The sequence below is a fragment of the Ruditapes philippinarum genome, unplaced genomic scaffold (genome assembly GCF_026571515.1).
Source record: "Ruditapes philippinarum isolate M1 unplaced genomic scaffold, ASM2657151v2 ctg1047_1_1_1_1, whole genome shotgun sequence".
Lineage (NCBI taxonomy): Eukaryota > Metazoa > Mollusca > Bivalvia > Venerida > Veneridae > Ruditapes > Ruditapes philippinarum.
Window position 1 is genome coordinate 241,965 of NW_026859122.1, and position 27,863 is coordinate 269,827.

At 32.4% G+C, this 27,863-nt stretch overlaps 1 protein-coding gene across 2 annotated transcripts; it reads right to left on the bottom strand.

Moving 5' to 3' along the window:
- Nucleotides 1–1,098: 1,098 nt before the first annotated feature.
- LOC132755327 (uncharacterized) lies at nt 1,099–27,834 on the bottom strand. Of its 2 annotated transcripts, XM_060746184.1 has the most exons (9): nt 27,457–27,834; nt 15,858–15,945; nt 6,836–7,053; nt 4,427–4,554; nt 3,932–4,113; nt 3,461–3,556; nt 3,105–3,256; nt 1,727–2,787; nt 1,099–1,495 (listed from the first exon to the last, which is right to left on the bottom strand). In XM_060746184.1, exons 1-9 carry the CDS (start codon nt 27,578–27,580, stop codon nt 1,274–1,276), a joined length of 2,271 nt encoding a protein of 756 aa, XP_060602167.1. In that variant the 5' UTR covers nt 27,581–27,834; the 3' UTR covers nt 1,099–1,273. The 2 variants fall into 2 exon arrangements, with proteins under 2 accessions (XP_060602167.1, XP_060602168.1); XM_060746185.1 differs by lacking the exons at nt 15,858–15,945; nt 27,457–27,834 and adding an exon at nt 11,558–11,985.
- Nucleotides 27,835–27,863: the final 29 nt, after the last annotated feature.

Here is a 27,863-nt window from a genome sequence, read left to right on the forward strand (position 1 = left end):
TGATAAGAATTTATCTATGTATATGAACACGTGATCAATGTGTACTATGTGATATGTGGAAATGGTTGTCATAAATGACATGTATGTTGCTGACCGGTAAATGTGCACCATTTTAATGTATGTATATATCATCATAAATATATCAATGACTAATCAATAAAATGTGAAAAATAATCAGTGTTTGTCATTATTATTTTAATTACCTTTTAGATTGTGTTGAAGGAACAGAAGCAAGAACTTCAAGATTTATTTTAAAAAAAATGAAACCCTGTTAGTATGATGCCATCACCATTCTCTATTATTATCCATTATTTCTTTAAGCAAGGTCTTCTTTACCTCTAAAGAAAAACAATCTAATATGACCCAAGGACTTACCTCTGCATAATAAATATCATAATTTTTATAGCATCAACGATCGAATCGCAATCATGGTCAAATTGTTCCTTATGTATTCCTTTCTGAAATTTTATTACTTTATTCACCAGTATTGTGGGTAAAGCCATTCACTATTTTGCATTTCGAAACTCTCAAGGGATTCTCACATTTGAAGAAGATACCGAATTTGCAAGAGGTCAATAGTTCTACCTTGTCCCCCAATCCAAGGCATGTATTTAATTATAATGCATGTGTACACTTGTAAAGGTCGTAGACTTTAAATCACTTCTGTGGCGGGACTTTGGATTATTTCGTGTGAGGAAGATATTAAGCTAGCTTACGTAATGTCGGCGTGAACTTATGCCTGCAATAATGCTTTACTAACGACATATCTATTCATTTTATACAGATGGCATCCGAGTACGCAGATACAAGGTGAGATATGTTAGATGTTCCTTGGTGAAATACATATTATTCATTATTTGTCCAACGATTATAAATTATCTTCTCACTTTGGGGATCAGAGTTGGACGTTAGTAAAGGTAAACCAATCAGATGGTTAGTATTTTGTACACTCAATAGTCCTGTAATTGTCTTGTAAACGACATTCGACTTACCCCAATTTAAGACTTACCCTAAGATACTTTATCAAGTATATGAAGATATGGTACATTAACAATCTTAGATATTAATAGTTTATATCATAAAAAATAACACTTTAAATTTGAAAATTTTCTATTTGATAAATGTATATTCCATATGTATATCACAGTATGAGTACAACATAATAAAAAGTTTTGTAAAACTATTGCCGCATTTACAACAATGAATAGGTAACTAAGAGTGAAAATAACAACATATAGATAAGCAGTCATTTATAGTGTTTGATATCACATCATTACCAGGCAGATTTTGGTCGATTGGAGGCGAAACCTAGAGATGATTTTGATCGTATAGCTAAAGCTGACGCTGACGTAGTGTATCGATTTTGGTCACGTGTTATAATGTAACGCCGCACGTGCTGGTGAACATCTTTTGATAATCTGATGTTCTTTGGATACGAGCATGGCTTCCGGTTCACAAAAACTGTACCACCTGACATTGGAACATTATCCGAGTCCTGCAGACGACAAATTATAAAACAGAATTACAAAGACTTTCAAAGCCAGGGGTTTAACATATATATAGAGCTAACTGTCCACCAATCTATATTTCTGAATAGTATAATACTTCAAATTCCTACATCTTTAAAACAGTTTAAAATGCGTCACACTTGGTTTGTCTATCATCTGTTTGAACAACAATCATACAAGAAATTTCATTTGGAAAGACATTGTTCAAAGTGACTTACCTTTACATGATAACATTTCATCTCGTCTATTCGGACGTGATCGTTAACTCGTTTGTGCCTAACTTCGTCACAAAATACTTTCATTCGATCTTCTAGATTCTTTAGATTACTAGCACTTGTTTCGTAATCAAAATAGTCCTCATCATGTAAATCATACATGTCGTCTGGTCTATAATTTAATTGTGCGCGCTCCGTTTCTTCTCGAAGCTCGTTCTTTGCCGCAACGGAACAGATAACCTTCGATCTTGCTATATCTTTTCCACGTTGTATAGTATCTATTTGTTTGAACACGTGATCATATTCTTGCGTCACCATGATTGATTTTTCTTTTACAATTGTTTCCCCAAGTTCATCCGTAGTTTCACATTCGGTAAGATGAAACACGTTGCTTTGTTCAGCTGGACTTGTATGCGGTCTCTCGCTTCCATCTTCAAACTGAGAGTGAGATTCGATACCTAATGCGGTTTTCGGTCGTAAATGTCGTGTTTTCGAAGGCTTAGCTTGTTCTAACCAGCTTTGTTCTGGGTGTAAAAGTTCTGTTTCCGCTGCACTATTTTGTAGCTGTTTCCTCGACCGCGGAATTCTAGTCTTCCTCCGCCGAAGAATAAGTGCCTGCTCCTCTTTCTTTTTCTCAGATTTCTCAATCTGTTTATTGCGCTTTTCTGACATCAAACGATTGTGAAAAGAGTCCGGTAATATTGGATCTATCAATGGCCCTCTGTCTTTCAAGTATAATTTTATCATTTGAGACAAGACGACATTTCTGTCATTATCATTTTTTACTTTCTGTGTCTGCTGCTCTTTCATCTTTGGTTTAAGCTCTTCTTGTAGTTTATCGCATACTTTACGAAACAGAGGCACGTTCCCGCCATTTGAAGTGGCTATTCTACTATTCAGTTTCCGAAACACGCCCTCTTTTAGCTTAAGAATTGTATGTAAGTTTTTCTTTAATATAAGTCGTTCATAGGTTTTTGTATCTAGTATGAACACTGTGGTATTCATTGCAGTGCACGTGACAGTGCACGAGGATGTAGGCATCTCCATAGCCATCTCAAGATCACCTACAATAAATATCTAAATCATGTAGACTTTACGATTAAGTAATATTTCTTTCTTATATAATCATTAGAAAAATTGCATTTGTCTTGACAAACTACCATATTGTCTTTCAAAATCATTCTATTTGCAAATACCTAGATCTATACGTTTTTCATTTAAACGATCTGATAAAATAAATTAAAGAAAGCCTTCTATAAATCAAATTAAATCAACTCCACTTTTAAATTGATGGTAGGATACTACGTCATGGCGCACCTGCAAAATGCTCCCAATCGGACTGTTTTTATTTTAAAGGCATATAGGAAATTATTTTGTATACCTTGTATTTCGTTGCCCTCCACGCAACAAAGCTCGAGAGATTTGGACATAAAGCGTTTCTCAGCGGCAGCATACCCTTCCTTCCGCCTTACCCGTATTTGATGTTGAGTCAGTCCATTGGGCAACTTCTGTGATACGTTCTCTTTATTTTGTCTAAAAAAGTGAAAAAGTGCTGATTCATGAAATATTTACATTTACAAAAATCTCATATTTGGTGAACTTCGTCGGTACCATACGCCAAGTTATATATCTCTTTTGAACAAAGTTTCTTTTATTATCTTTAGTGCGAAATACTCATAAATGAAAATTTCTGCATTTTATGACAGGAGAAGAGACAAGTAAATAAATTGTTATTACCTGCCGAATTCTTGTTCCATAACAGACATTTGTGTCATAAGCTGTGGATATTGCGACTTGTGTCTGGAAGGTTCGGTTGTAACTTTTGCTTGACCACTACAAAATATATAACTATATCTTGACCACTACACAATTTAACACTAACCACCTTAACTTTATTATTTAAATCGTTATTAAATTACATTGATACTTTAACAATTAGTTTGTTTAAAAAAGAATAAATTCAATGAAGAAAAAATGAAAATATAATAATTTCTATATAATAAAGTTTATGTATCGAGTGGATTTGGTGGAATAAAAAAAATGTTATGATATATTCCGGTATCTGTGTGTTTAAAAATCATTAAAAAGCTTCAGTTTTTTATTTGTAAGCTTAGACTTAAAAAAAGAAACTTCCCTTTTTATTTTCAAAAGAATGTAATATTTCTGTTGGATTTTATTCCGAGGCGTTTTTAAATGAGACTGACGTACCTGACAATAAAGAAGAGACCCCCAGCAGGATCTCCCTGTCGCATTATTTGTGTACCGTACGGATATACTTCCTTTCTTATGCTCATCTCGAGCAAATGTTTAAATTTCGGCGTCCAGTCTCCGAACAGACGACAATTATCAATGAATGATTTCTTCTCTTCATATTCTTTCTCTTGTTGCGCCTGGAATATAATCATTAGTGTAATAGCGCTATTTGAGGAAGATATAACGTTATTTGATATTATTTTATATATTCAAAAAAAAATAGGTAAATTACTAAAAATATTTAATAATTTTTTTATAATAAAAGGAAAAAAAGACTACTTCGCTATATCAAATCCATTTATTAGAATCACTTAAATAAGTAAGGCAAATGGTTCGATATGCAACTCTGTGGTATGCGAGTAAAATTATAATTTCAGTAATTGCATATTGAAATATTGTATTTTTTTTAATTTATTTTTTCGAGTAATTTAAGTAGTTCATAGACTTGACCTTCATTGACCTGTTGAAAAGGTCACGGTGAATAAGCATCAAATCCGTTTCTTCGTCTGCTATAACAGTGGCGTTCCTCACGGAATCTTCACTAATTAACGCTATTTCACCAAAACTCTTTCCAGCGTCTGCAAATAATACGTTAATTAATATTTTATTTTACCGGAAAAATAACTTAAATAATCACGCTCTTCTTAAATCCTAATACAAAATAGCGATCTCTCATACCACATATCGATGAAATTGAAATTAAATTGATATTACTTTTCTCTCAATCTTGTATTTAATGAAAAAAATAACCCTACCAAATGAAGAAGTCAATGAACATTAACGAGTATTCCAGCAATATCTATAGGGTGTAAGTTAAAGTTAAACATTCATCAATTTTCATAATTAAAATCCGATGATAGCGAATCTAGACTCTATCAGTGATCAAACAGAATGTTAAATTTATGGACATTATGAACTGGGTCAATGGATTTTCCAAATTAATTAGCTATATAGAATGCATTGATGTCCCTTAATGTATAAAACGCGGCTAGCTTGTGGCGTAAAGCATTGAAAATTTTACAATGGTTAATTGTAGGGATATTGAACGGTAAGGTAAATTAATGTTCAAACGATTCTGAAAATGTTAAAGAATCGATTTAGCCGTAAAAGCACCGTATATGTATGATGTCATGAAACGTGCGGGACTTAAATTTATATAGATCCATAGCATGATCTATAGGGAAATCCTAGTTATTGACGTACAAAATGTAGTTTTTTTTAAGAAAACAAAAAGACAATGGCACTTAGCAAACAATAATATTGCTGCGTTTAAGAGAAAACATCATTGTGTTAATGTTTGTCCTACAAACCATCATGGTCTGGGGATACAATTTATTTTGTAACATTTTGTAGCTAATCATCAGTTTGTTCGTATCATGCAGCTTACAAACATAGATCTGTATTGTGCGTGCAGTATTGTTATAAGAATGCTACGTAAGCTTTAATTGCGAAAGTTAAGTGGCGGCATAGTCGAATTGTTAACAGTTCGACTAGTAGTCCAAGGATCGATTTCTGCGCGGTTTCAAACCAAGTCAGGGGCGAGCTGTTATTTTCCTATATACTCATTGCTCAGTACTGATCTGGCTCGAATGAAGAACGTATTCAAGTGTATGTCTACAAGCTAACAGCTTCCTACATAATCGAATTAAAATAAATCATATATGAACCAAATTGTGAAAGATTTAAAGCTGCTTGCTTCCTGATTAATATAAACATTTATAAGGCAAATTTTAAATATATAAGCTATATAATTATTTATTATATACTTATAAATGAAATATTGAGAAATATTGATGAAATAAAATGCGTATTTTCATTTTCCGTATTTTCACTGTAAAAATTTATTTTTCACTGCAGTGAAACATATTTTCCGTATTTTCACTGGTGTCTCGCTGGACTACTTTCTTTTAAATTCTGCCAGTACACAAAATTTAAGGGAAAGTCTTTCAAATTTTATCGCAAAAAAAGAGAAAAATGTATATAATAAACAGAAAATTCAAGTTTTTCTATAAATACATGATTTATTCTCATCTTGTGGCATGAAAATAACCATATTTCACTCGTGGCTACCGCCACTCATGAAATATTTATTTTCATACCACTCGATGAAAATAAATCATTTATTTATAGAAAAAACTTGAATATCCTCTATGTATTCAGGATTTTATATATAATTTTCCACATTCTATGTAACTTTTGGCAAGCTTTCTGCAGAAAATAATCATCTCTATTTTAGAGATCATTAGTCTTAATCTTTTACTCAAGGCTATAAAACGGACCAAATGAGTTTTTCTCTTTCTTACTTTTTTGACAAGATGGGATATATTACCGGGTATACAAGAAATTATTCCTTTTGAGATTTGTTTACTCTTTGATGTAGATCGGGACCAAAAACTTGTATCATTCACTCACGCTTTTTTTATTTATTTTTACAGAAAAATAAACTGTAAACAATGACTCAAAAACTAAAAAACTTAAAGCTTTTAAGTGTTAAACGTTTTTTTTTGAAGAACATCAGTTGATCTATTCAAATTTTATGTTTTAGGCCTATGAACACCAATGGAGTTCCTTTAACTACAAAAATCAAATTTTATGTTTTAGCCTTATGGCACACCAGTGGAGTTCATTTACCTAAAACCATGAAATTTTATGAGTGGAGACATGCTACTTTAGGAACGATGAAAATCAAACGTATTTGAAAGATCACAAACATTCAAAAATGGCGCGCGGACGAACTGCTACACAAGATATTTATATTTATTTCAAAAGCTTTATATTAAATACGCTGAATGAACTCTGAAAGAATAAAAAAATATACACAGAACGTCTCTGGATCGAATTTAACAAATTTATGCTTACCGAAGTGGATAATAAATTTCCCGTATTTCGACCTATCAAGTGATTTCTTTTTCTTCACTTCTTGATGACTCTCGTGAGAATCTTCAGACATGACGTCATCACCTTCAGTGACCGTCTTGCTAGCAATATCATCGTCAGTCTTTACTAAGTCGCCGTCGTCGTCGGACTTTCTTGTATCAATAAATACTGATGTTCTTCCCGACAGCATTATGTAAAAACTGAAAAAGTAGTTAAATTCCAAATTAATTAATATACAAATGTAGCTTTTCTTGAAGTTCCCTATCACAAGTGTTTAGTGCGTTGATTGGTTAGTACCTCCATACCTCCGACCCCATCTATACCCACCTCTTCAATACAATATAAACTGCATATATGTACGTATATACATGTATATACTAAATATATGTATCGTTTTGTTGTTGCTGTTTTGTTTGTTTTTCTGTTGTTGTGTGCTTTTTTCAAGTAAAGGAAATTTAATTGAATCACAATTCTTATTAAATGAAATATCTGATTTGATTTTAACATATTTTATTGATAAAAATAAGACATAAACATACATGTAATCAGTTACAATCAATGAAAATGACATATTTGGCAAAAGGGTTGACCCACAAGTTCTCTCAACATTAGCAACGGGTCTTCCCTAATTCCATAAATTACAATACAAAATGTAACATATTTTACAAGAATGACTATCAGTTAGATAGAAGTAACAAAACTCACACATATATAGTACTTGGCTTAAAAAATGTTTTAGGTAAAAAAAACCAATAAAAATGAAATATCTAAAACATCATATTTTACTGTTTGAGAGAGGTACATGTGGGAGGGGTTGAGAGATGGGGAGGTGGGTTGTGACCATTCAACGCGCCAAACATCTGTGCTTCCCATGTATTCTTGTCAATGTAGTTCATTCGGTCAATGATGGTCAAGATAAAATATTTGCTGTAAAGCAGTTATCAGAATATGTAAATCTTGTTAAAATATACAAAATCATCAAGTAAAGATTGTACTTCAATAAATATTCAAAGTAACGTATGATAAACGGAGCACTTAACGCACCACTATAAGTATACACCAACGGTGCTTCACGGCGAATTCCAGCGCTTCTATTGTGCGCTGAATCTTAGAAAAATCGAGTTAGGCATTTCTCTGTTCAGATGATTTAGATCATTTCTATAAAAAAAATTGCAAAATGCAAAACTATCATAACGTGTGTATTTTATTTTCTCAATTCATAAGAGAGTAAAGTGCAAAATTCTAATACCCGTTTCGCTGAAAACAGCAGTTCACCGAATTGAATTGAATTGCTAAAAACAGCGTGTATCTTAACTTATATTTATAAATCGAAGTCATTTTACCTTTGAAGTTTTTATCGAAACTTTACTTGTATTAAGTTATTAACTACAGACTGTTTCTAGTAAAGGATCAATGTTAAAGAGTAAATACAGCAATATCTATTCATTAATTTGTGTCCGGTGCTGCAGGTGTGCACGTCTCTACATGGTGCTGCAGGTGTGCGCCTTATCTTAAGTATTTTTTGTACGTAAGTGTTATCATTTTTAAGCATTAGAAAAACAATTGACAAAAAATCATCTTATGTCATCGCCATTTTACATATTAAAGCAAAGAACTCTATCAAATTGTAGGGGATGAAAGGTCAAGATGACTGCCAGTCAGGAACAAAAAATATTTTAATTATTATTCTTTAAAGCAAGGATTTATTTAAAGAGTACACGAGTTGTGCTAATTTCTTACATGCTTTTCTATTGTCTTTAATGTTGATATTAGTGTTCTATTCTAATAAGTCCATTCAGGTCTTCTTTTAGATTTAATTTTTGAACTCGTTGCGTTTGATATCGTAATATTTTTAGTTCGATTGTATTGGAAGCTATAAGCTTAGTGAAACACTCTCGAATCCGTTCCTGGAACCAACCAGTACTAAGCAATGAATGTAAAGTTTCTTGTTCAAGGTAACAACGGCTCGCCCCTGACAGGGTTTGAACCCAGGCGGTCAGCAATTCTTAGATTAGGCCGACGCGTTAAGCACTCGGCCTCGCCGCCACTCACTTTTTTGCCTTGCCAACGAATGTTGTGTCTTCTAACCATTTCGCGTTTTCATATACATGCACAATGTAAATTCAAATTACTGTTGTTACACATCAGCTCTGGTGTTTTGATATCTCCGGATATTTAATCATATAATTCTACCGATATTTGACAATAAAGCTGATTTTATATAGCGATTAATAGAGATAGAAAAAATCAAATTCTTATTAAACTTTGAATGCTGGACTACAATCACTTGAACCTTCTATTGACTTTCATTGTAAAGTTATAATATGCGGATTTACTTTCCTTTCTTTATTTGATCAAGGTTGACAAATGACAATGACTTAATGCTTTAATAAAAAAGGCAATAAAACGAGCATAACAATGCCAGATGGCCAAACAAGATCATATTTATATTGAATCTAATGAAAACAAACTGACAGAACGGAAAAAAAGTTTCCATTCGATGACATTTTGGGTTAAGTTTATATCAATACTATTAATAAACTTTCAATATTATATTGCACTTCAAAAGTATAAAAACTTGTGTAAAAAACTGATTGAGTGAGTGTCAAATCTGCTATTGATATCCAACTCAGTTTTAATATTCTTATAACAAACTGTTTTAATTTTTTAATAAAGTAGAACCGTGACATTCTCTATAACCGTGTCTAAAAACTATTAAATAAAGTTTTATATATTTAAACTAAAAAATGAAATATAATGTTATATGATATATGAGTTATATCACTAACTGTATATCTGATGTTTTTTTTATTTCTTCGTTTTACATAAATTACAAATAATAAAAGGTACTAAATAACAGGAAAATGTGATTATAATCATTATACTTATAGTGTATTTTCATGTTTATTTTCATATATTTTATCACGCTATGACACTCGTTCTCACGTTGGAATTATTTATATGACATATATATTCTCTGAATTTAATTAAAAATTGACCGACTAACATTAAACGAAATTGCCAAAACATAAGAAAAAGGGGGTCATTAATAACATATGTCTACAAAAATTATTGTTGATGTCGGTTTGAGCTTTACAAGCTCCATATATATAATTTCTAATATATATTAGATATTTTGTCCAAGTTGTAACACACTTGACGTTGATGATGAATACCATTCATTCTTTATGTTTATGTAGGCCATTTTACGCTTCGATATTTCCATAGAAACGGAAATAATAGCATTTCGCGCATGAGCATTCTTCGTAGGGCAAAAAAGCAATAACGACAGAAAAGATTTGATCAGTATTCAACAACTTAATTAACAATTAACAATATTCTAAATTATTAACTACAAAAAAAGAATGTATTATTTTTGATAAGTTACCTACGCAATGGTGAATTTAAGTAATTAACATGAACATGTTTACATTTACGCATTAAATCAGTCTTCCATATTTGAAAGACACTAAATGATATCTAGATTAAGCATAGTCTTTAACAAGACGATATGCGTATAGGTGTGAAAATAATTCTATTCGGGTCGGTTCTATTTTAATATTCATGAAGATGACGCCAGTTTTTTAAATTATTTTATATTAGCTACTGCACAAATTCACAACTTAGTAACTGATAAAATAAATCCTTTTTATCGACGAACTTTGTTTGTTTTGAAATTAAAAATATCTAAAATATCTAAATATTGCATTAAAGTTTTAATACAACTTTGAGGATTGGTCTAAACCTTATTCTAAGAGTAATAAATAAATGTTTGAAAATTTAATTAAAAATGTGATATCTATACTTTTGTTTAAGTAGCCAAATGATTATTCTGAGCTAGACAGCATAAAGCATTTTAGCACTTGAAATGTTTAAATATTAATACCTGCATTTTTCGTTTACAGTGTTTGAATATATACAAATATTTATCACAACGTATACATGCACTAAATACACCGATATTAAGTAGAGGGTGTGGTGAAGTATGGTGTCTAATGAAGGCATTTTTCTCTAGTTTTTAATTAATTTGTGAAAAAGAAATAAAGTGTTAAAACCTGTAAAAATGATATTGAAGAAAGACTGATTTATTCTTACACTAAACTTTCTTTACTGTGGAGAAGTAGAGAATGTCTTGCAAAGAACATTGTAACATTGATAAATATTAAAACCAACTGGTGATTAGCCGATTATTACATGAATGATCATCCATTTAGTTTTAGAAATTTCATTGAAGAAAAAGTAATTGGAAAATGCCAGCATATAAAAGGATATACATGTATATAAAAGCAACGAGCGCCATTTCCGCTAGCATTCGAAAGGTTTTGTTTTATATTTGATATGTCTTTGTAAGTTCTCAGGTTTAACTCTTAATTTTTTTAATTGTATTTTCTGTATTGTATTGTATTGTATTGTGTTGTTGTGTTGTGTTGTGTTGTGTTGCGTTATGTTGTGTTGTGTTGTCTTATCGTATCGTATCGTATCGTATCGTATCGTATCGTATTGTATCGTATATTGTATTGTATTGTAATATTCTAGCAGTAAACACCTCGTATGCTATCATATCTATGTTCTTTATTCACAAGACATTATCAACTTATTAACCCGGTTTCTCTAACAACGTTTTTGAATAACAAACAAAAATCAACAATTCATGCCTTACTTGTTATGAAAATAAATACAAGATGAAAAAATTGTGTATCTCACCTGAAGGAGAAATTTCCAAAGATCTATAAGCGTTACACGTTAATACGCTGCTAAGATATCCGTAAGCAGTGAAAATTTACTGATAGTAACTAATCAAAACACGTTAACATCCTTAAATGGCAACCATATGTTTTATCATTTTACAACACAAAAAGACCGCCACAGCATTTTGATTAAACAGCTACACTAAACCACACACAAGGTGTAATCTAAATTCCTTTAATTGATATAAAATGATGGTCCGAATGAACAGTAAATATATCTTTCAATCGGTTTAACTATTGTTGTTTCGCCACTTAAATGATAAATGGAAATGGCGCGTGCTATTGTGAAATTATATAAATAAAATACTTTTGAAAAACATCCCCTTTTAAACAGCTTTAACTCTTTAACAAAAACCATTCAACTGTTGGAGAATTGTTACAAGGGTTATCGGTAATTTCTTTTCCCTATACGCAAAATTTAATGGTTTAAATATACAAGGCCATGCCCGAATTAGACACGATCATTTTTTCATAAACCACACTGTATGAAAATGATAATGAAGAGTACATGCGTCGAATTCTGAGGGTAAGCAACGAAGGAATTGTTTTTAAGCAGATCATTAAAGAAAACACGGACATGTGCATCCCCCCCCCCCCCCCAAAAAAAAAAAAAAAAAAAGAAAAAAGTTTTTTTCTTCCATAGCAAAATAAGAAACCTTTTGCAGTTTTACCAGAAAAAAAACACCACACTGCAACATGTTCGAGCCCCGTTTTAGGATCATTCGCCTCAGAATAATAAGTGTATCATACAAAAATGAATGGGATAATGGGATTTTCTAATATTTCTATCCATTTGCAATTATTTGCCCTCAATTCATTTTTAACTATGTATTTAACAAACAATACATTAATTTTTAGTTATATAAACAGCGGGGATCGGAATATAAAATCCTTATTTAAACATACCATTACAAAACAAATAGAAATAGACACATCCTTGCGGATTAAAGAGATATTTTATCCTTTACGCGTTTTAATTTCGATCATACATAAGTATTGATCGGACACATGGCTATTTAGTCCGTATGTAAGAAGAATTATTAATCATGGCACGCACGTGATATATTATATCCAGATTAATGCATCCGTAACCTACCCAAACACCTCGCCGATGGCCCATTGTCATTCTTATAAGTGTGACATAAACAGCCAAAAGTTGCGATTTCTTTGCAACTTCTTCGCAATTTCTTCGCAACCCCTCAAATAGAGGGTCAAGGCTATATAGGGAATCAATGTAATGTTTTAATACACGACAACGATGCTTTCGTTCAGAGGTTTTTTTAATTTTTAACAATAGTACAATTGTCGACTGTAAGGCAAAAAATAAAGAACAAATAGAATATGTCCTCATGAAATACATGTTCAAGGGGTTAAAACGTAATGACGGACTTTGACATTCTGTCGTGAATGCTGCATCCCTCCAGATGAGCCTTAACATTTCAAGAAAAGCAACCTTAAGAATAAGATTTTATGAAAAGTAAGAAAAACAAAACAACAACAACAAAAATTCATGAAATAATTTTCATGTTATATGCAATTAATGACTGATTTTGCAGTATTTATCACCATATTTCTACAACGTGACTAACGCAGTGAGGGCTTTTTTGTGCATATTTTGACTTATTTTCTATTTGGTAATTCTTGTAGATTTTAAATGCCGTTTGCTTTGTATAAATTACTTGTTCATTTGACAATATTTTATTTACTATATAATACAATATAAAATGTTCATGAACATTATAGTATGGATCTCGAGACATGCTGCTTTTAATTAATCACTTATTAGATATTATTTATGATATATTATTTCAGAAAAATGAACGGAAGTTACAAACAGTACAAGAACAAAAAAATAATATTAAAATAGTAACAATATCAAGATACCTTACAAGGGAAAGCACTTCTGGCTAGAATATGATAAATGTCAGGTATATTTACTTCCCTTCAATACAGGAATATTATGTATATTGGTTTAGTAATAATTTTCCTTTTTCGAGATTTTCTAGGGAATTTTACTACATGTATAATTTATAGTTAACAAATGTTTGTAAACCAACTTTGAAGATATTATCTAAAATGATGCTTTTTTACTAGAAAATTGACAACATACTGTTGCTCGCTTTGATAGAGCAAAGATTTTTTTAAGTTTAAAAATTTCGCATTTACCCTCTGAACATCTGCGCACTCTTTCTTGTGATTTTTGCTGTATGTTTTCATAGGCTATCATGCGCAGTGTTAATATGACATATATAAATTTATTATACATGTGTAGCTACATATGATAGTATTATATCAAACTGATCACTACGATATTATTACACCTCATACCTCATGTTTTTATATTTTGCCTTTTTTATTCCTTGGTTCTATATATTTTTTTTTCATATACTGATTTATTTAAAGATATTATTCTTTTTTTTACGAAGAACTTTCTGTCGTATCATTTTGTTGACTTATCCTGTCAAAATGGCCTAGTGGTTGAGAGTATGTATCACTGTTCCATCATAATATGCAATCAGCTTTTGTTACTACTATACATGTACATAAAAATAGTAGACTGACCAATTTAGTGCAAAATCTGTTACTAAAAAGTCGAAGAGATAAAAAAAAGATTTCACATGTAGTTACGTTGAATAGTCTAATAATATTCATTTCGAAACAATAAATGATATTAGTACACGCCCCACAGTAATAAAATAATTTGAATGCTATGGTCCTTAAAGATACATGAGTGGCATTTTCCCAAAATGAAATGAAATCATTCATACATTTGCATAATGAATACTTGACCAAAACAACCCTTTGAACAAGACCTTCAGGTAGACAAGACTAAACTTGACCTTAATTCATAAATGACCTTGACCTTTCAATGTTTAATGTCTAAATTTTGCTTAATTTTTGCTATAAGGGGCTATAACCTTTTTTAAAAATGGATTGTCTTTAAACTTGAACACAACAATCTTTTATGATAGCTCTTAAAGTAATCAGACAGATCTTGACCTTCACTCATAAATGACCTTGACCTTGAAGGTCAAATTGTTGACATTTTCTTTTTTTTTGCTGTAAATTGCTATAACTTTTTTATTTATGAATGGATTGACACATCATGTATATCAAACTCAAAATGACCTTGGCAAATTATGACCTTGACCTTGAAGGTTAAGTAATTGAATTTTCACTGATTTTTGCTATAATTTACTGTAACTTGGTAATTAATCCATTGATCATCTATCTATCTCTGGATACTGCCAACCCCTCTTACGAGTGTTAAAGGCAGGTATACATTGTATACATTTAAGAAACAGCTTTAAGATACAAGGGAATCCGGGAACCAGTCCCTAGCTCTTATTGAATAGACCCCTTGGTTCTTTTACATGCCCAGTGTATAGCACTGATACATGCGAGGATTACCTGGATTTCTTACCAGTACACCTCTATGTAGGTGGGAAACACTGAAAGTGTCTCTGAAAAATCCCAAGGGTGTAACCCAGGATCGAACCCGGGACCTCAGGAGTGATAGACAGTGGTTTAACCAACTGAGCTATCGCGCCACCACATATTCATATTCATATTTGGACGAAACAACTTTTTGGTCGAGACATTCTTAAAGGTTGAACTGACCTTGACCTGAGCTTTAAATGACATTGACAATCAAGGCCAAATTATTGAATTTCGGTCATAGATTCTCATAATTTTGTTATTAACGTCGGATTTGATTTATACTTGGGCACAATAACATTTTCTACCAAACAAACATATTAAATAAGTCAGATGTGACATTGACCTATAAATGAGCCGCGTCACGACAAAACCACCGTAATGGGTTTGCGTAACTTTGCGACCAGCATGGATCCAGACCAGCCTGTGCATCCGTGCAGTATGATCAGGATCCATGCTGTTCGCTTACAAACTCTATAACAAGTAGAGGAACCGATAGCGAACAGCATGAATCCTGATCAGACTGCGCGGATGCGCAGGCTGGTCTTGATCTATGCTGGTCGCAAACCAATTATGTTGGTTTTGTCGTGACACGGCTCAAATGACCTTAACCTAGATTTTCCTTTCTCCGAAACATATTGTACCACAGAGTCTGAATTGCTTGATTCAGAAAATATCTTAAAGAACAAGATCAGAGCATTGTGACTTAGATCAATATCTACGTGCATAATAATTAGATCTATTTTATTAAAATTGTGTGTCAACAATAAAGACATAGGTTTGCTGAATGTAAAGGACTTGAAGGAATATAAACATACCAGTCTCCACGATCACCTTGTACAACTATGACATCATCTTTCACAGCACGTCTGTAATTACAGTTCTTTATAACATCTTCAAGTACATCTGAAACATATAAACATACTTATTGTCAATAAACTTAGTGTCAGTTAGACAGTTACAAACATGAGTAGTGCACTTGATGTGTTCACTCACTAGCAGACTCAGTGTAGCAATACCACGTGACATTGACGTCATTTTCGACATCATTTCCAAGACAAATATTTGTCCTGGAAATGATGTCGAAAATGACGTCAATGTCATTATATGTTGCTCGATTCGGAAAAGAAAATAGCCGTAAATATTTTATTTCTGTACCAATTTCTTTAGGATATGCACTAGTCTACGGGGAAAAATATAAGCTTTCCACAGAATATTGGATCTTCGTCAGTTTATAAGCCGTTTTATCAAACACTTTGCATAACCTTGGAAGTTGCTTGTATTAGAGCGGGCTTCAGTTGCAAGCTATTTCGTTTTCTGGCGTTATTTGGTCTACGCCAGGATTAAAAAGTCAGGTTTACATCAACCGGGAGTACAGACAGCAAAATCCTACCTTAATATGTTTATATGTTTATTACTTATGGCGTAAATCTTGCCTTTTTCTTCCGTTCTCTTTCTATAATTATGTTAACCATGAAAAACATTTTATTTACTATACGATTTAAATCTACATAAACACAAATGAATATTAAATGATTTTTACTCGCTGCGCTATAAGTGATTTTAAAAGTCGTAAAATTGTTGTCTGTATTTGTAAAGAAATTGATTTGCTCTTTAATAATTGTTCTTTCACGGTAATGATTATGAAAAATCTTTGAGTGTCATGTAGCAATACTAAACGTGGAATATTCAAATTAGAGAGAAAACAGAAACCCTAAATATCGCCCAAAACGGCAAAATTGAAAATGTTGCAGGCTCGGTTTGACTTAGCTAGCCTGTCCAATGAACGTGCACATTCAGGAAAAGGGTTACGCCTCAACGCGGCAATTTTAATCTTTTGTACGTATTTATTAATATATAATATATATACTTGGTAAAGAACCTGTAGCAATGTTTTAGTATGATAGATTCAGCTTTAAAACACAATGGCACTCGTTGATAAAAAAATACTTTTACATCCTGTTTTCATATCCACGGTAACCTTTTTTCGTGAACTGGATATATAATATAATAACTTCGTTCACTTTAGAACACTAAACACTATTTATTTTATTATTGCATTTATAAATTTCTGTTGATAAACTGCATATCCGACAAATTTAGTTAATTATATCAGTCAACCCAGCTTTATCAGAGAGCTCACCAATACAAATTGTAAAGAGAGGAAGGGAACGGAATATTTATGCTTTGAAAACATTTAAATCGAGTAGAATTTTTAACAATAATGTCTCACTTTCAACTGAATAAAAACGATAGCGCTATTTGGGACTATTTCTTATCGATGTGGTCATTGGCTGTAAATGCATGGATAACTGCACGCGGCATGACCTGCAGATGTCCTCAACAGGATTTTTGTAGCATTTTAAGATTTAAAAAAGGACCACATATTAAAATCTAAAACATGATAAACATAATGCATATGCCAAATAAGTGAATTATCTGATATGTAAATAAAGAAGTAAGTCATTTGACAGTTGAAGGATAAAAATGATTATACTCTTCAAATGTAATCGTAATTTTACTTAGCTTATGTTAGCTATCAATTATTCAATGGACGCATCAGTGTCATATGGACCCCAGTCATAGATCTTGCCGGTGTTGCTAATATTACAGATGTTAATGTAAATATTTATATAATTATTGATAATTATTGTTATTTCCGTCTTTTTGAATGTTTTGTTTCAAGAAATTTGACTGTGATCGGTGGCTGTTGGTTTGTAAAATCATTTATCTGTTTACTATTTTCTACTTTGTTTGCTCCACATGGCGTCCATTCTCCTTCTTTATTGGCTATTTTGGGCCTTTTTGATAAATATGGAATCATAAGTAATGCAACTAAGTAACAATACTATCAGGTTTACACGGCAAAGTCCCAAGTTATATGTAATGATATTTAAAATTGTTCTACACAAAGAACAAAATCTGACTGATGATGAAAGTGCTTATAGTTTAATAAGCATAAAATGTCAACGTCATGTTAATGCGCGTGACAATTAGATATATGATTTTAATACCGATACATGTGCATAGTACTTCAAATTGTGATTTCGTTTATCAAACTCTATAGAAATTTATAATACAGCAATTCCAGAAAAATATTTACCTTTTAAAAGGCTCTATTTTGAGGACAGAAGAACCTATTCGTCTCATTCACGAGTGTCACTGTTAAACTTTGTCAGTTACTCTTTACAAAAAATAGACCAAAAATACCTTAAGCTTTACAACACTCGCGTTAAAGTGTAACCCTTTCCGTGGCATACAAAAGGTTTTTTTTATATTTTAACTCTTTCTCTCACTGAGAGCACATATATTTCTTATCAATTTCGCCAGTGTGAAATAGAATAAAGCACATTTTACTACATAGGATAAGATGAGCATTGAGCAATACTTTAAACATCTTCAAAACGAAACCAAAATATAATTTTTGACAGGACTAAATCTACGTACGTGATTTGACATGCACTATTGCGATACAAGTAAGTGTTATTGCTTTAAGGAGCAATTAGTTTTTTCACAATCTCTCTGTGAAAGATCAACAATGAAAAACTAAATTGTAGAAAGAGAACGGTAGGCATGATGCTTCGTATTTGCAACGGATTCAAAAATCTGCTTTAAACTGTAGTCCTTTTTTTCGACTTGGAACTGGTGCAATAATTGACAATTGAAGAAAAATGTGAGATTTATGTCATTCATAATAAAAATATGAACATATTTAGGTTTTGCCTTCCGTACTCCCGGTTGACGTAAACCTGACTTTTTAATAATGGCGTAGACCAGATAACGCCAGAAAACGAAATAGCTTGCAACTGAAGCCCGCTCTAAAACAAGCAACTTCCAATGTTATGCAAAGTGTTTGATAAAACGGCTTATAAACTGACGAAGATCCAATATTCTGTGGAAAGCTTATATTTTCCCCCGTAGATTGGTGCATATCCCAAAGAAATTGGTACAGAAATAAAATATTTTCGGCTTTTTTCTTTTCCGAATCGAGCAATATTTGTCTTAGATGATGCCGAAAATGACGTCAATGTCACGTGGTATTGCTACACTGAGACTGGAAATCATATAACACGGGGGAGAATCACGTTACCCAAACAAACAAGATGGCGGATGCAGCCAAAAAGGAGGTTTTTCCCTTTTTTCGCTGAAAGTCGTGATGTTCTGATGTCAAAGTACATATAACAACCTTCTCCACAATTTTCCTGACACACAGGATTTTATTTCATGATTTTTTCACCCCGTACTTCATCTGAAATGCGCGTCACCAGATTCGAAGCGGGAGAATTTTCCACCGGTTTGATCGTGGTAACGTACGGCTTTTTCTCTCAAATTCACTGTTTCGTTTACATATATGTATATTAACTGAAACCACTGACTTTAAAAAGTTGTAATATGTCGTCATCTAAGCATTCATGCCCATTCTGGCTAGAATAACCGCTGAAAATATTAATATCGGGGCATTTTCTGGAAATGATAACGTATGGCGCACAAAATATCAATGATAACGTACGGCGCATTTTTTTCTGATTAATTGATTTTCTTTATAATAGAAAAGTTATGTTTACAAGACATAAGAGGATGTGTAGAACCAAATTAAGAAACTGAAATAAATAATATTAGTGTCCAGCTTTATTTGTCATCCAATGAAAGCGTTGTATTTCTTAAATTTTTTTTTTGTAAATTTTCATAGAAGAACAAAAGTCGATGATATATCATAGTCCGTTCATACCAGCCTTTTATTCATAGAACCGCGTTTGTGCAAATGGACAGGTATATTGACGAAATAAAGTTAATATTAATGAAGCCAAATAAAGCTTGACACTAAGTATGTTTGTATTCATCTGTAGCTGTTCTACGGAAATAAGAATATTCTCCCCGTCGAAGTTTCTAATTTCTGTAGAACAACACGGGTGGACACTTAATATACTTCGTAAAAACTAGTTTAAGAGTTTAATATTTTTTAAAACCGTTCTTTCATAAAGATAATGACGTCATCTAAGCGCATGAGCGGTCTGGTATTAAAGGTTTCAGACGAGGTTTCCGGCATGGATAAAAACATCGAAATCCAAATACGATTTGAAACTTTATAATTAACACTAGAAATTAGCAAATTCCAATGTCACTCTTTTATTGCTGACACATGCTATACTTTTTTTAAAGAAATTATTGTTTTTGTTGGGGTGTTTGTGTGTTTGTGAGAAAAAAAACCCGCCAAAAACGGCAAATTCTTGCATGCAATTGTAATGATCAAATTATGACCTTCTATGAATTCCGCAATAGATGCGAAGGGACCTTCATTTTTTAGGATATGTGTATAAACATACGGTAATTGCGTTTATGTGTTAAAAATCGATTAATGTACAACAATTTTGCATTAATGGTTCATGTAATGTATGTTTTTTGTATGTATGTACATGTATATGTGTGTATGTATATGTATATACAAGAGACCTATAAGTTACTGGTTTAAAGATCAATTTTGAAAATGTTCATTATGTAACTCCTTAAGAAAATTTCGGCTGGTATTTACTTTATCAATCCAAATTGACCTTCTCCAAGCCTTTTCATGATTTTTGATATTATGTTTATATGAACTGTTCGTTATTGTGCATGTTTTATGTCCTCAACGGCTTTAAAGCCTATTGGAATGAAATAAAATGTCTACTGTCTTCAATTATAATAAAACCTGTAAGGCTACGTATGTCGCGTAAATATATCTGACGTCATAGTGGCACAACGTCACGCTAAATGGTAGCGTTTCAATATTAACCGTCCGTCAAATAAACAGAAAATTTCTTATTTACTAAATTCATTTAAGTTTTTCGCATAACATTATTTTCTAACTCATTCAATAAATTCATAATAGAACCTATACTCATTCATTTTTCTCTGTTATGTATTTTTCTTTCAATGAGCGACCAGATTGAATAAACACAGGCTCATCTCATCCGGGTGTAAGCTAGTCACAATCAATTTTCGTTTTGTAAATGTTTGACGGGTTCAAATATTAAGATTTCCTAATCAGAAATTTGTTAGGAATGATTTTAGACTTTTTCTTTGGAAAAGAAAATATATCAAGCCGTCCGTACCTTTTTAACATTTTTCCTCTGCTGAATGCGTATCTTCTTTCTGATAAGAGGATAAGACCATAATAATTATTATCGCACAACACCGGCGAAATTTAATGTGAAGACAACACTACACAAATGTTTCCTGAAAGTGGAGGCTTTTCTTTCCATTCTGCATTTTATACAAAATATTCTCAAACTATACACGTGTGTTTTAATTGGTATATTAACAACGGATATCTATTATGCCACCAGCTAGAAAGATATTTATATCCGATGGTACAGCATTGTTCAATTTATTATTTCTGACCTGACCAACATTTTTTTCAGATATCTATCATTTCCTACATAAAAATAATTCATTATCAGCTGATTGGACAAATGGAAATCCACCAAGTAGTAAAATGCGCCGTACGTTATCATTGATATTTTGTGCGCCATACGTTATCATTTCCGGAAAATGCCCCGATATTAATATTTACAGCAGTAAATCTAGCCAGAATGGGCATGATTGCTTACTTGACAACATATTACTTCTTTTTAAAGTCAGTTTATAACCCAGAGGGAGAATCGAACTCCAGACCTCCCACGCCAAAATGAGGCTTTATCACAACGTTTTAAAAACAAGCTAGCTATAGCTCATACTATAGTGTAATGTCACCTTGATAAACAAGTCCGTTTTCCAGCCTGAAATCTTGGAAGCTCGGGCTTCTGTGTTCAACGTTATAATTAAGGTTCCTTAATTAAGACATCAAGTATTTAACAAATAATATATCCCAAAATGATTTTAATGAATAAAATATTTTGTTTTATCAAGGAATTTTTTGGGGGGTTTTGGGGGGCCCTTTTTAATTTTTTTACTTTAGGGAAAACAATAAAAAATCATTTTTTTTTTAAATTTTTTCCCTTGAAAAATGTTAAATTTAAAAAAAGGTTTTTTTAAAATTTTTTACATTTTTAAAAATTTTTTTGGAAGACCCTTTTATTGTTTTCCCCTTTTGGCCCGTTCATTCCATTTTTTTCAAAATTTTTTAAAAATTTGGGTTATGCGGGGGAAATTTCGGTTAAAAAAAAATTCTCTTTATCAAGGGGAATTTTTTTTTTAATTAAATTGAAGAACTTTTTTCCCCCCCCCCTTTTTTTTTTTCCTTTGGGCCATGGCGCCACCCTTTTTGACTCGTCATTTTGAATTTAAATGATTTTTTTTCATTAAAGCTCTTTGAACTATTTTGTGTGTTGAGACGAAGTTAAGGTAGGCAAATGTTACATGTACTTGATAATGTGGGTCAACATTTAACTTTATGGTAGAGAAATCACTCAATATGACTTGTGTCTCCTCTACAAAGAAAATACTCGAGTTGATATTTTTTAAAAGTTATAGCAACGTCATTTTGGGGTATTTCGTATCGAAATTGCATCCCAAAAAAATGAGAAAAATATTTTACGTGGCATAGCATTCTTCAAATTTTTGAGAACATGCATGTTCTTTCAAATCGGATACTTTTAGAAACTGTGTTTAATTTTACAGCGCTAGAATCGAGATCACCAAAATTTGAAAGAGCCACTGTTTTGTAGGGGTGTGTAAAATTAGGAATACGAAAGTAAATCTTGATTTTTTTATATACAATTTTTTTTAAACACATTGCCCATGCGTGCTTAAGGGGTGAGATAGTTCACATTAGGCGGGCTTCAAAAATGCAATATTTATTGGTGGCAGCGGTACGAACCGCGCGTAAATCATAACGGCAAATTATTCCTCATTTATATGTCATTATATATGTTTACAATGTCATGTTGCATATGGTTGTTTATAAATATTATTTACATGCAATAACGAAGTCATATCATAATATTTCGTTTATATTTTAAGACAATGAAATTCATTTTAAAAGGAAAGGGTTATGTGCGTTTAAAAAATAGAAATTACTTCCCTTTATTAATTGTTCATTTTTTTTTTCAAAGGAATAATAGTATCATTACTCAGTACAGCATACTGTACTGCATTGTAATACAGGAATTGTAAACAAAAATGTGTTTTTATGTAGATCTATCGCGTCAGTAAATATGTCATCTATCAGTGAATATCACATCATATTCAAGACACTCAAAATTGATAGTAGAATAAAAGGGAGGTAATAAAAATATATATTTATACTCTCCGTATCTAGCAAACATAAAATTAAAAAGAAATAGCAATGCAAACAAATAACTTGAATAAAAGTGCACATATTTTTATGTAAATTTGGTATTTTTAAGTAAAGAGATAACTCATTTTGTTCACATTATACTGCAATTTATAAACAATTTTGAACATAGTAGAATTAACGAAGTGATATCCTCACTTCTGACACCAATTTAAATAATTTGTTAAACCCGCACAATGTGAAATTATGCTCACCTCTAGTGCATGCAAGGGTGATTACTCAACAAGATTTGTGTATTCTTGAAAACTGACTGTAATTAATTGATTAAAAGTTAGATTCTCTCTCTCTCTCTCTCTCTCTCTAAGACATGCATCATTATCAATGGCTGGATGGCAGGCATGTTTTTGGTCAGTGCATATGGAAAGTTCGACTTTTTTACGGGGTTTTAATTAATGGAAACTCATCTTTATAATAAAATTTGATATTGCACTGATAAAACCCAAGATGGGATTCTTTTGGTTAACTGACTTATACATTGTTATAGGGGTGTTATAAAGAAATGATTTTAATTAAATGACCAATGTTGTTCTTTGTAAGTTCTGCAATTAATCTGTAACGACATTTTTTGGCAATTTCTACCGATGATAAATTCACACGGATTTTGTTGAAACATAAAATAATATACAGTACAGGTACTCGTATTTAGAAATTCGTGTCCTTTTGACATACGCTTTCGTCATTGAACATTTTACAATAGCAACTGCAGCAAACTCGCAACCAATCACAACTTACTCGTTGCTGAGCGAGTCACGATTTCTGCAAGATAATTTAGTAATAAATGTACTTTTCATTTCTCGTCCTCAATCGGTAAAAAGATCGTAGTAAAGGCAATCAAAATTGACTGTACTGTAACTGCATGCGGATGGCTAGATAAAGGATCGATGCGGGTTGGAAACAATTATAACGAATATGGAAGTATTTTATTTAAAAAATACTGAATACTTGTACATATTTTGGGAAATTTTTTGTTCCTCGCAACGAACTACATATTTTTTGTTGTTGTTGAACATATACAAGAGGCTGAAACGATGTCGAGAGAAAACGATAATTCGCCTAAAACACATATCATGTTAATACAAAAAAAATTGCTTAGAGGAAACGTATAGACTTTATTGTTTACACTCCAGCATTATCTTTAATTATACTATATTATACTATATTTACTATTTAAAAGTGCACATCAGTCCAAATATTATGTCAGTCCAGTAGTTGATTCAGCAAAGTTATAATTTTATGCCATGACCTCTACATAACTTTTCGTTTCGATATCATTTGGTTTAGATAATGCTAATGAAAACATAATAGTGATATTGATCCGATATTAATATCATGCCTATAAAATAAACATTCATAATGCTATTTCTGTTTTTCAAAATCAGTTTATAAGTGATTTGTTTGAATAGACGCCCGTCCGTGCCACAGACACTTGGGGTTTGGAGCTCAAAACGCCTTTAAAATCCAAATAAAATGCATATTTGTCAATCCCAGCACATGTACTGATCATATATATCAAAAAACTTAATATAAGCCGTTTTGAAAAAAAATCATATTTCAACATCTAGTATTATTATAGTTGTTGAAATATGATTTTTTTTCAAAACGGCATATATTAAGATTTTTTGATATATATGATCAGTACATGTGCTGGGATTGACAAATATGCATTTTATTTGGATTTTAAAGGCGTTTTGAGCTCCAAACCCCAAGTATCTGTGGTCCGTGCCATGTTTGCCCAGGTCAACTTATCGTGTTCACTAATTCTGATAAAGAAGATCTAGACGTAGGTGGTAGGGAAAAAGAACACGTTTTGTAACATATTTTGAAGTATAAACCATCTCTTAGGATTTTTTTCTTCTTTTTTTTGTATTTTAAACACTATAAATTAATTTACAATATTTGCATGTACTCGCTTCATATATATACAAAGTTTTGAATATTTGAGATATATATCACTGCGTGATAACTTAAACGATGTGACAGTTGGTAGATAAAATAATAAAAATTGGTGACCTAGGATGTTTGAATACTTTGAAGTTTATAAATATTGACAGTACATAAACAGCATTATTACATAAATCTGCTGAAAAATCACCAAAACAATACATTTATACAGTATGTTTCTTTGAGACTGTTTAAAAATAAAAAATGTCAGAAATATTTCTTACTCCAAAATACTATTTATGATAGTTTACGCCTTTAAAATCACTACGATTAGAAGGTAAAAGTCTGTTTTGTCTAGTTTTATATGTCTAACGAACTGTTTCAGTTAATTTATTACAAGAAAAGCTGATTACAAAAAGTATGACAGAGCAAAGGTTGAACTCATCAGCATTCATTGGTCAATACATAGTCTAGAACGTGAGGTATATATTCTATAAATGTGTGTTGTGTGTATGTTTGTACATTGAGGAGATAAGGCAACATTTATACGAAATAATGACTTTCTCAGTGTTACTTTGCTGAATTTGTGTAAAGAAATTGCACTTCTTTGGATTTTGCCAGTAAAATAATTAAATTAAACAACTAACAATATATATAGTGTTGTCAGATTACATATATATGCAGGCTAACCTGACTCTATACTGGTGGGAAACCTGACTCTATACTGGTGGGAAACCTGACTCTATACTGGTGGGAAACCTGACTCTATACTGGTGGCTAACCTGACCTATTACTGGTGGAAACCTGGGACTCTATTACTGGTGGGTAACCTGGACTCTATACTGGTGGTTTAACCTGACTCTTTATTACTGGTGGGAAAACCTGACTCTATACTTGGGAAACCTGACTCTATACTGGTGGGTAACCTGACTCTTATTACTGGTGGGAAAACCTGACTCTTTATACTGGGGAAACCTGACTCATATTACTGGTGGGAAACCTGACTCTATACTGGTGGGAAACCTGACTCGTATACTGGTGGGAAACCTGACTTCTATAACTGGGTACACCACTCATACTTGGTGGGAAAAACCTGACTCTATACTGTGGTGGGTAACCTGACTCTATACTGGTGGAAACCCTGATCTTATACCTGGTGGGGAACCTTACTTATACTGCGTGGGGAAACCTGAAAACTCTATACTGGTGGGAAACCTGACTCTATACTGGTGGGAAACCTGCTCTATACTGGTGGGTAACCTGACTCTATACTGGTGCGGTAACCTGACTCTATACTGGTGGGATAACCTGACTCTATACTGGTGGCGTAACCTGACTCTATACTGGTGGGAAACCTGACTCTATACTGGTGGTAACCTGACTTTCTATACTGGTGGGAACCTGACTCTATACTGCGTGGCTAACCTGACTCTTACTGGTGGGTAACCTGACTCTTATATTATGGTGCGCGAAACCTGACTCATATACTGGATGGGTAACCTGCGACTCTATACTGGTGCTAACCTACTCTATACATGGTGGGAACCTGACTCCCTATACTGGTTGGGTAACCTGACTCTATACTGGTGGGAAACCTGACTCTATACTGGTGGGTAACCTGACTCTATACTGGTGGGAAACCTGACTCTATACTGGTGGGTAACCTGACTCTATACTGGTGGGAAACCTGACTCTATACTGGTGGGAAATACCTATCACGTCCGGCTCCAGCAGGTTTAAAGGTTAAAGATAAAGGTGGTTGTAGATTATTTAAGTTGATCACTTCCTTAAAACAGACGACCATGGAGTATTGTATATCAAATACCAAAGAGAACCTTATGTTTCAATTTTTTTGCTTTGAAGATTAATTACTGCATGTAAAGTTAGTGGTGCTGGTCTGGTATGGCCTGGCTCTGGTGTAGGGTGGTCTTTGGTGAAGCTTGATATGGCTATGCTGTGGCGGATGCTCGAATGACACAATATCATTTCCATGCTGAATTTACTTTTGACCCAAGATAAGTAAGCCTGATGTTAACATATTACTGATCGTATTTAAGAATTGTAAATGTAGATACATAAATATGTTAAAAAAGGTGGGACTCTGATAAAATATGAGTTTAGTCGAGTTGATTGGATTGGAAAGACTTTGGTGAAAGATAAAACTCTAATGACTCGACCTGAAGGCAATGTTGTGTCTAACTGACTGATATTAGTGCGTATTACTTTGCGCAATTTATTGATATGTAGAGAGAAAATGTAGTTACCATCATTGCATTTACTCAGAAGGTCACTCTTCTTTCGTAACCATGATAATACGGATCGTACTTCACTCCCTCGCCTTTCATCCGGGCATTTGGAAATAACACTGATCATTCTCTGCTGCATCATTGTAAAAGTTGTCAGTATTCACTTACGCACGTGTTTTTATCAAATTTTCCAACAAAAAATTTCTTCCTAAACACACGATAATCGTATTCATAAAATTCCCTATATGTGACTAAATATTTCTGTGTTCATGAGATGAACATATGACTCAAAAACTTACATAATTCACATAAAACATCCTCAAACACAAAATTATGTATTTCAATAGTATATTCAACTTCAGCACGAAAATATAATTATAATTAATATATCCCAACCCGAACACACTTGAATTTACAAATTATTT